This window comes from Triticum urartu, unplaced genomic scaffold (genome assembly GCF_003073215.2).
Source record: "Triticum urartu cultivar G1812 unplaced genomic scaffold, Tu2.1 TuUngrouped_contig_1505, whole genome shotgun sequence".
Taxonomy (NCBI): Eukaryota; Viridiplantae; Streptophyta; class Magnoliopsida; order Poales; family Poaceae; genus Triticum; species Triticum urartu.
This window is the reverse complement of record NW_024111943.1, coordinates 78,687-88,464: the sequence shown is the minus strand read 5'-3', so window position 1 is coordinate 88,464 and position 9,778 is coordinate 78,687. Positions and strand designations below refer to the sequence as shown.

Sequence of the window (9,778 nt, the reverse complement as noted above, 5' to 3'; positions counted from 1 at the left end):
TGTCATGATTAGTATAAAGAAGAAACAAAATTCAAGAATAATGTTCCTATTAACTACTAGGGTGTGGTGGTAAAGCGCTCACAGTAAAACAAATATCAATATCTTACAAGTTCTTAGCAAGCAGCAGGTGGTGACAGGCAACCAGCGGTGTCAAATAACTTCGAAGATTGAGTAAAGTGATTTCTTGGGGAACATATGTATACATGGTCTAGAAATATGTGGATCTTGGAAGGCTTAAATATATGGTAGCAAAAGATTAGCAATAATCAATTCAGAGATGCAATGTTGAATAAACGCTCAACGACATTACTGTGTTGGTCCTAGGCTAGACCGGACTAGAGACGCGAGCCTAGAACACTAATGAGGTCACGATGTAGCACAACTAGCATCAATAAAGGATATGAAGTAGCTCTGGACAGCAAGATATAAGTGAAGATCACAATAGCAGTAAAGATAATGATGTGAAACAACAACCAAGCAGGATATATCAACAACTTTCTCTCCAACTTTCCTCTTGAAAAGTTTGTGCCAGTTTTTTGATAATTGTTTTCAAGAATGGTACTGACTCAAGCTTTCAAACGCAAAGGAATCACGCAATTCCGATTTGATATGAGGAGTCAAAAAATTCTAAAACTGGTCTGAAAAAAATGGAATAAGTTGTGTTCGCAAACTTCGGAGGGCAAAAAAACCTATTTAGAAGCCAATTTTGATGTGTCAATTATTGAACTATCTTCTAAAACTATTTAGATGCAGCTCGTCACTAACTTTAATTTGAGTACTCGCGGAGCCAAAACGGACTTCGTATGAGAAAGTTATGCCTGTTTTATTAAACAATGCACAAAACAGATTCCAATCCGAATTCAGCTACGAGATTGACACTAGATAGACCCAAATTTTGTTTTTTTTCTTCTCTTTTTCCTCACACTTTTTTCCTTTTTCTTTCTCTGACCTTTTTTTACTTTGTTCTCTCTTTTTTCCGTCTTTCTCTCTCTCTCTCTCTCTCTCTCTCTCTCTCCAAAACAAACTAGATAAGATGCAGATTGGATCAAGCGAAGATGTGAACGATCTCAACTATGATTATGACAATGAACGGTGGGTAGCAGATGGTGGAAATTGATGTATGGGTGGTGGACAACAGAAGGGATAACGATGCAGCGGCGGCGTGACTAATGTGAATAGAAATCGAAACTCTAAACGAACTACGCACTAAGACCAGCAACTCGACACGACGATACAACCGATAATTCAACTATGCAAGCAATGAAAAGAAAATTGCAAAGGCTCAGAATAGCTTGGACAAATGATGAATAGATCTAACTTTTTTTGGCTTTTTCTTGGGCAATAGGTAAGAAAATAAATCTAATCTAGGAAAAACTAGAAATTCTCACCGAGCAACCTAAAAACTGATACCACTTGATAGATACGGAGTGTCCCGATCTTTCGATGAGATGATAACTATCAATTTGGTGGAGACGACTTTGACTATCCGACTACAAACATGCACGACGTTGCGCCTTAGCAATCGCTAAACCAACTCCGAGAGGTTATTAACCACGCCGGAGCACGATCAACCTGACCACTAAGGCCTATTCCTACAACCAATCGAAGAACAAGCAAGAATATGATAAAACAATCTGAATATTGCGAATATAGATGAAGTATTGATAATGGCAGGGATTCGGAAGCGGTATTGGTCTGGTCGTTGGACACAAACGAAATACACGAAGTTGCGTTGGCTAACTTTTAACTAAACAAATCCCAAGGGAAAAGCTACTAGATGGATCTATTTATATAGGAGCAAGGGGTGACGGCCAAGGAGGTGGGAGGACGTCCCAAGGCAGCCTAAAACCAACCCTAGGTCGTACAAGGCCAATGGACCCAAGTGGAGGTGATGTAACACCTTTAGACTTGTAGTTTGACTCGGATTCTGGTGCAGCATCAGATTGTTTCGTCCATAACTCAATGCTCCAGACTAATTTGAAGGTGAATCCAATTGTGTTGGAAAGTTCACGAAATCTACTTTCCAACAAAAAAGAATCACCCAATTCGGAGTCCGTATGAAAGAGTTATTGGCGTTTTGAGTCAGGTATGTCTATGCAGTACGAATCTGAATTCAGAACGTGAGAGACTTGGACTCTATCTTCTCTTGGCCCAAAAGTGGCGTGAGAGGACTTTTTGAATAGCACATAAACTTCCCTTTTTCCCTTATCTTCATATGTGGATTGCACAAATGTCCCATACACCTGCAATTAGACATGGCACAAAATCCTGTGAAGTATTTTTGTCCTGGATGACATAAATAAATTATTGCATAGTTTGCATTAGAAATCACCTCATAAATATACATGTATGCAATATTTTTGATCGTATCCAAGGTAGGCATGTCCTCATCATACATTAAATATGTACAACTTTATTAATACCTAGTTCACTCACAATCTCACATAGTTTCTTGGAATCCTTGTTGCAACTTGCTCTTACTAGTAATCTACAACCTGCTTTCATTCTCCTTCAATCGGCAAAATTATAATATTCAAATCATCATAGCATGCTTACATCATCATATTATACTCATGCCTCCTTTGGTTTGTAGGAATTTCATAGGATAGAATTTCTAAAGGAAAAAAGAAATCTTGTAGAGCGCCTTGGTTTGTAGGAATGGGTTCCTATTCATATGTAGGATTGGTTTCTATCCTTTACATTTTAAAGAAAAAGACATTAGCTCAGGCTTCCTTTGTTTCATAGGATAGGAATATCATATGAATAGAAAACTTGTAGGAAATGAGATGGCATGTATCCCAAATCGTATGAATAGGAATACGAAAAGAGATATCATTTGGTTCACATGATATGATTTTTTTCATTGAGTCTGCGCTAATGTTTATTTTACTTTGAAATGTGGAGGATAGAAACCAATCCTACATATGAATAGGAATCGATTACTATAAACTAAAGGGCTCCAAAGGAAAATTTCTTAGAATAGTCCGATCCTTTAGAATTCTTATGAAATCCCTCCAAACCAAAGGATGCCTCAGGCCTAATGGAAAGATTACTATCCTATGAACCTAGTGACATCTCTTTTCCTATGGGAGCTAACATACATGTTATCTCATTTCGTATGATCTTTTTATTTATATGAATTTTCTATCATATGAACCAAAGAAAGCCTTACTCTAAGACTAAATGAGAGGAACAATAAATAGAAAAATTAAAAAAAAATCAATAACCTTAGATCCAATCATATTATATGAAGCGATTAATATTGCTAGCTCTGGATGACATGATAGTCTCATACAACCAACTACCGGCTTATTATTAACCTTACTCTGAGAGAGACCAAAGTAAATGGCAGTTAAGATTTGAATAATTTTAGAGTTATCTTTATAAAAAGCATTTTTATTAACTTAAAATGTAGCATCAATTGGATACAAACCACTTCATTGTGGAGTTGATAGGCCAAATCTTCACTCCACCAATTGTTGAGTATTCCAGTGTCCAGATTGACAGCATTTATGCATGTAGAGGATATAGTATGCTTCTCGCAAAAAAGAGAGGATATATTATGCAGAGTAGACAAGGGCATAATAAAATGACGACCTGCCAATTTGTTCTTACATTCCCACATGGAGTATATATCTTTGTAATCATCTGGTCAACTTTGCTTAGCGAAGCGCGTAATATACATTTTAGTTGTACCGAACACAGGTTTTAACAGTGAGTTAAAAAAAAACAGTGAGTTGTACCTAATAGCAGTATAAAATCAATGTTGTACGATACACATCATATTGCTACTTCCTCTGTTCCATATTATAGTGCATATACAGATTTTTTTAAAATCAAGCGTTATAAACTTTGACTAAGTTTGTGAAGAAAAATATTTTACATCTAGAATGCCAAACGTATATCATTAGATACATTATAAGATGTAGTTTCGTACTTTATATATTTGATACTGTATATATAAATAGTTTTCTCTACAAACTTGGTAAAAATTTGCAAAGTTTAACTTATTTAAGAAATCTGTACGCACCATATTATGAAACGGAGGTGTCAGAGTACTAGTAGAACCATGAGAAGGTTAAGAAACAGGAAAACAAAATACCAAAAGGTTACAAGAAATACTCCATGTGCATTATCAAATCCAAATTTAACGACCATTTCCAGAGCATAATGGACATGGTTTGAATTGTGGCCAACTTTTTGTTTGAAACGTGACTAATTTTGGTACCATTTCTTTTGTGTGAATTTCTTCAGATTTATCATTTATGTAGGAGTACGAAAACTTATGTGTATAATAACTTAAATAAATTCTAGCACAGAAAATTACAAAAAGTCTGGGCGGCAAATGTTAGTATTGAATTAGGAATCTCAAAGCATAATTGAGGTGGATGGTCTGAACCAATTCAGTCTGGGTCGCTATATAACACGAATAGGCCTTCACTAGAGAACTAAGAAATTTCATGGCGTCCTCTCTCCCATCCTCGTCGTCGTCTTTACCCAAAGCCGACGACGAGGCAGCATCCAACCAAGAAATTTACGACCAACTCCGAGAGGTCGTGTCCACGTACCCGGCGGCTCCGAGGCTTAGCGGCATCGGCCGCCCATACGTCCGCCACCCGGACGGCTGGTACGCGTTCACGCCGGGGGTGCTGAACGCCATGGTGATCAAACGGCACCTCGAGGCGCGCGACACCGACGTCCTCCTCGCCACGTTCCCCAAGTCTGGCACTACCTGGCTCAAGGCGCTCCTGTTCGTGGCCCTCCACCGCAACGCCGACGGGCGCGACCGTCTCGCGGCCCACAGCCCCCACCAGCTCGTCCCATTCCTGGAGGCCCAGGTCTTCACCAACGGCCGGATCCCCGACCTGAGCTCCCTCCCGGCGCCGCGGCTGCTGATGACGCACGTCCCGTCCGTGTCGCTGCCGGAGTCCGTGGCCGCATCCGGCTGCAAGGTGGTGTACCTGTGCCGGGACCTCAAGGACTGCCTCGTGTCGCTCTGGTACTTCTGGAACGGGCTCGCGCCCGCACCGTGGGACCTGGGCGAGGCGTTCCGGCAGTTCTGCGACGGCGTGTCGCTGTTCGGGCCGTTCTGGGAGCACGCGCTGGGGTACTGGCGCTGGCACTTGGAGAGGCCGGCGCAGGTGCTGTTCCTGACCTACGAGGAGCTCGCCGCGGACACGCTCGGCCAGCTGAGGCGCCTCGCGGGGTTCGTCGGGCGCCCGTTCACGGCGGAGGAGCGGGAGGCGGGGGTGGACAGGGGGATCGTGGATGCCTGCGCCATGGAGAGCCTGGCTGGGCTGGAGGTGAACCGGTCTGGGAAGGCCGACATGGCCGAGTCGTCGGTGCCCAACAGCGTTTTCTTCAGGCGCGGCGTCGTCGGGGACTGGAAGAACCACCTGACGCCGGAGATGGCGAGGAGGCTCGATGAAATCACCGAGAGCAAGTTCAGGGGCTCTGGCTTGGTGTTGCCACGGGCAACCACACATCTGAAGATCTGAACTAGTGGATTCATCAGCATCTACCAAAAATATTCCTCTTCATAATCCACATCTCCACACCTCTCCATTTTCCACTATGCTTGATTTCTTGATATCGACAACATATTTTCAACAGCTGCATTCTTAACGGCCAAAGTAAAGATGAACAACATATTTTAAACTTACGGGTATAGACTCACCACCTGTGTTCGATCCGCTGCCGCTTCAATTAGAGCATCTACCGCGGGCCTCCTCAAATCCTTACACAGACACGCCCGACCAATAATCGGGCAGAAGACAGAGAAAAAAAAATGTCCCAATCAGATTCTTCGTACCATCTTTATACGTCCGAGTTGTCCGTAAATCCTTATATTGAGACTAAATATAGGAAGGAGACGAGGGCTTACGGACGTGACCGAACGCATTCAGTCAATACGTCACGTAGGATGCAGCCCACCCGGGACCACCTTTTCTCTTTCTTTATTCTTTTTTCTTCTCTCTCTTCATCTCCACTGATCACATGTAAGAGCATCGATAGCCGGATATGTCAAATATGGCTCCAGTGATCGGGCAGCCTCAAATTTCACTTGTTGCATCCGGACATCTCATACTAGGTTCTTAAATCCATACAAAGACATGCAAATGAAATAACCTACGTACTACGTCGATCACCTAGCTACTCATCGCTGGAGATGTCGATGATCTTCGTGCCCGGCTCCGGCAGGATTGGCGGCAACTATAGCTTTGGCTCTTCCAGCGCCTCCGGCTGCTCCGCTCAGGCCTCCTCCGCCTCTATCTCCACGTCGAGTTCGGCGGAGAGCGCGTCGGACTCCGCCTGCTCCCGTCGGAGGAACGCCCGGTTCGCCTCCACATAGGCCTCATCCTGGATGGACTCTAGGATGGCCTGCTGCTCCGCCATCTCGTCGGACTGGGTGACGGCGAACTCCGCCTAGTCCATGTTGAAGCCTGGCAGCTGATGCTTCGGCCGCTCCGCCTCGTCCGCCTCCTCCACCTCCATCGGAGCCAGCTCCTCCTCCTCCTCCTGCTCCGGCGAGTCCAGAGGCAGCCCGACAGTGATGTGGGCTGCGCGCGCAGCTTGTCTCGCCCGGATCTCCTGCTGGATCTCGGCACGGTGCTCCAACGTGAGCATTGCGTAGTAGGTTATCTTACTCCGAACCATGGCGGACCATCGGAGCATGGGTAGAGCGCCGGAGCAGGAGAGGGAGGAAGTGGATGGGCTCAGACTGGCGGCGCAGAGAGGGGGAGGTGGATGGAGTAGGGTTGCGGGACTCCGGCCGGGTTAAATAGGCGGATTTGCTCTCGAGCAGCGAGCCGGAGCGGCGCCATGCGGTGTTCACAGCGCGACGACAGAAGAGGCGTCCGTCGCAACGCCAGGTTTTCGGGCGAGTCTGTGTGGGACCCCTTCGTCAGTCCTACGTGACGCGCGTGCCCGGGCACCCCCATATCCGTCCCATATTTGGGCTAGATATGAGGGGTGCCGGTCAGCCCGGACATTTGAAACTCATTTGAGGGGGCCATCTGGGTCACAAAAACGTGACCGGTCAGTGACAGGGCGGCCCGTCCAGGCGTATAAGACGTGTTTGGGGCGCCCGACTGTAGATGCTTTGAGTGACCGGACATACAAGAAAGAAAGTAAGAAGTGTAGTTGCATGGACGTGCAAATAAGAGCTCAAAATGGATATGCCTAGACACAGACGTTTGTGAGATAAGATTTGTTCGTTGGGGCTGTAGATGCTCTTAAGGGATGTATCATTCTTTCTTTAAGCCCTCTTAGATTTAAAGGATTTCTAATGAATTTTTGAAGAATTTTAATCTTTAGGAATTTTCTCCTCCTAGGGTTATTTGATACATAGGACTGAATTGCAATCCATATGAATTCATAGGATTTACTTGTACTAGTTTTCATAGAAAAAATTTCATCCACTTCACCCCCATGTAAAAAATCTTACGTTTTTCCTGCGCACAACCAGACTTTCGTACTAATCTTGTAGGATTCAGAATGACATGCCACCCTATTCCTCTGATTTTCTTATTCCTGCAGTTTACAAATTCTGTGATCAAAGAGGCCCTTGACCATTTTTTGGGTGGACTCTTGTCTTTACTGCTCTCACACAAAACTCTAAAGCTCACACATCTAAACCCCTCAATGATGCATTTATTGAGTAGATTCAGTATGGAGAAAATTACGCATTTCGTCCTTGGACTCTCTGGCGCATAATAGTTTGATACCTCAACTCGAGAAACACTACAATACGGTTTCTATATACATGAAAATACGTAACATGTACAGTCAAATATACAGTTCCTTCGATGGTCGATTGCTCCGGTGCCGTCACGTGGCACAACTCTTTTGCGGAAAACCCCCTTGTTTTTTTGGAAATCAACCCACGCTCCACTGTGGCCCCATGCATGGCCTTTTATCATCGATCCCAGCTCTGCATGCCATCGTGCAGTGCGGGTGGCCAATTAGACTCATGCGCGACGTGTCGTGCGGGAAACCGGTTGGAATCTACAAGATGCCTCGCATTGGCCCCGACGACTGCGCCAACAACGGCGACAACGGAGTCATTAACCTAGGCGGGAGGGAAGAGGAGTAGTTAGTTTTTAATGAGTTTCGTTCAAAACTTTATAAAAATCCAAAAATTTGAATGTTTGAATGAATCGTGGAATGTTTTGAATTATTTGTTTGAATGCCATGTTTTGAATTAGTACTTGTGTCGTTGTGCGTGTGTTTTGGAGTTAGACAGGCCTGAATGCACCTGAATGTGTAACTATCAATAAATTTAGTGATCATCATAACTATATATCATTCATCACATCAAGTAAATAAACACAATTTGAACTAATTAAACATACATCTGGTCTTAACATTACATAGATCAGGGGCTGACATCAAAAGTGGCACACATCAGGTCTTAACAGTGTAAAAGGTAGGCCCTAGTTAATTAACTTGCATGCTCTTTCACATCTTCAATCCATCAGCTTGCAGTGGCAACCAAAACATCCTCGTCCAATTTTCATTTGTAAAACAATGAAGCTATCTGCCAGCTTTTCATAATACTTAGGGCTACCGATGCTGAACTATTGCCACTGTATCATAATACATATTATCAAACTTCAGTGCTACAGTAATATTATAAAAATGCAATGTTTTCTTACTGCTACAAAGGTATGTGATTCACAATACTAATAATATTACTAAACATTAGCTAAGTGCACTAGCTTTGGGGTTTACTAAGATTAACAGTCAAAATTTAGTACATTCAATACTAATAATACTGGTAATATAAAAATTGACAAAAATTCAATGCTTCTTTCTAAGATTAGCTAAGGACATTAACATTGGGGTTTGCTAAATCCTACGTACAAATTTTCTAGATACGATATCTATGAAAGAGTAGCTAACTACATTAACATTGGGTTTACTAAACCCTACCTACAAATTGTCTAGATAAGATGTCTATGAGGAATAATAAGATACTCCCTCTGTTTCTTTTTACTCGGCATATAAGATTTGGTCAAAGTCAAACTACACAAAGTTTGACCAAATTTATATAAAAAATATGAACATCTACAATACTAAAACTATATAGTATGAAAATACGTTTCATGGTGCATCTGATAATATTGATTTCATATTGTGAATGTTTATATTTTTTAATATAAAGTTAGTCAAACTCTACAAAGCTTGACTTTGACCAAACCTTATATGCGGACTAAAAAGAAATGGAGGGAGTATCTCTACTGCGCAACGGTGGAGCGTGCAATCCTCAGGCGGCGGGGAAGTGGGGATAGCGACGAGGCGGGGCTACCTTCCTTGCATGCAGCCTCCTCCTTCACTGATTGGCTGACACTGGTATGTCCTCCTCGTGACCAACCACATTGCCATGACCAGCCGCGTCCAGTGGCGCGCCATGGCCAGCCAGTGCCGTGGGCCACCGCCAGCGCTGTGGCTGCCCTGAACCGCACCATGACCCAGGCCACAAGCTGCGCCATGAGTCGTGCCCTGTCCGGCGCCATCACCATACATGCGAGACTTGTAGGCCCTCTAGTGATACCTCTGCACCGGATTGTTGCTCTCCATCTTCATCATCGCCCAGTAGACGATCTCCACCGGAAGAGCGACCACCGTGAGCACTCTGGGCTTCTCCTCCTCTATGACACAACCAGTGATGCCGACTGCTTCCTCGTGGATCATCGACTGGTGAGGGAACCACGAGCATATCTTGCACAGTCGTCGAGTTTCTACACATCGTCGGCAGCCACCTAAGGCCTTATTC

The 9,778-nt window shown here is 43.9% G+C and overlaps 1 protein-coding gene across 1 annotated transcript; it reads left to right on the top strand.

Annotated features, from left to right (window-relative positions):
• The first annotated feature begins 4,460 nt into the window (after positions 1 to 4,460).
• LOC125526712 (cytosolic sulfotransferase 5-like) lies at positions 4,461 to 5,649 on the top strand. The gene has a single exon (XM_048691353.1). It carries the CDS (start codon positions 4,461 to 4,463, stop codon positions 5,496 to 5,498), a length of 1,038 nt encoding a protein of 345 aa, XP_048547310.1. The 3' UTR covers positions 5,499 to 5,649.
• Positions 5,650 to 9,778: the final 4,129 nt, after the last annotated feature.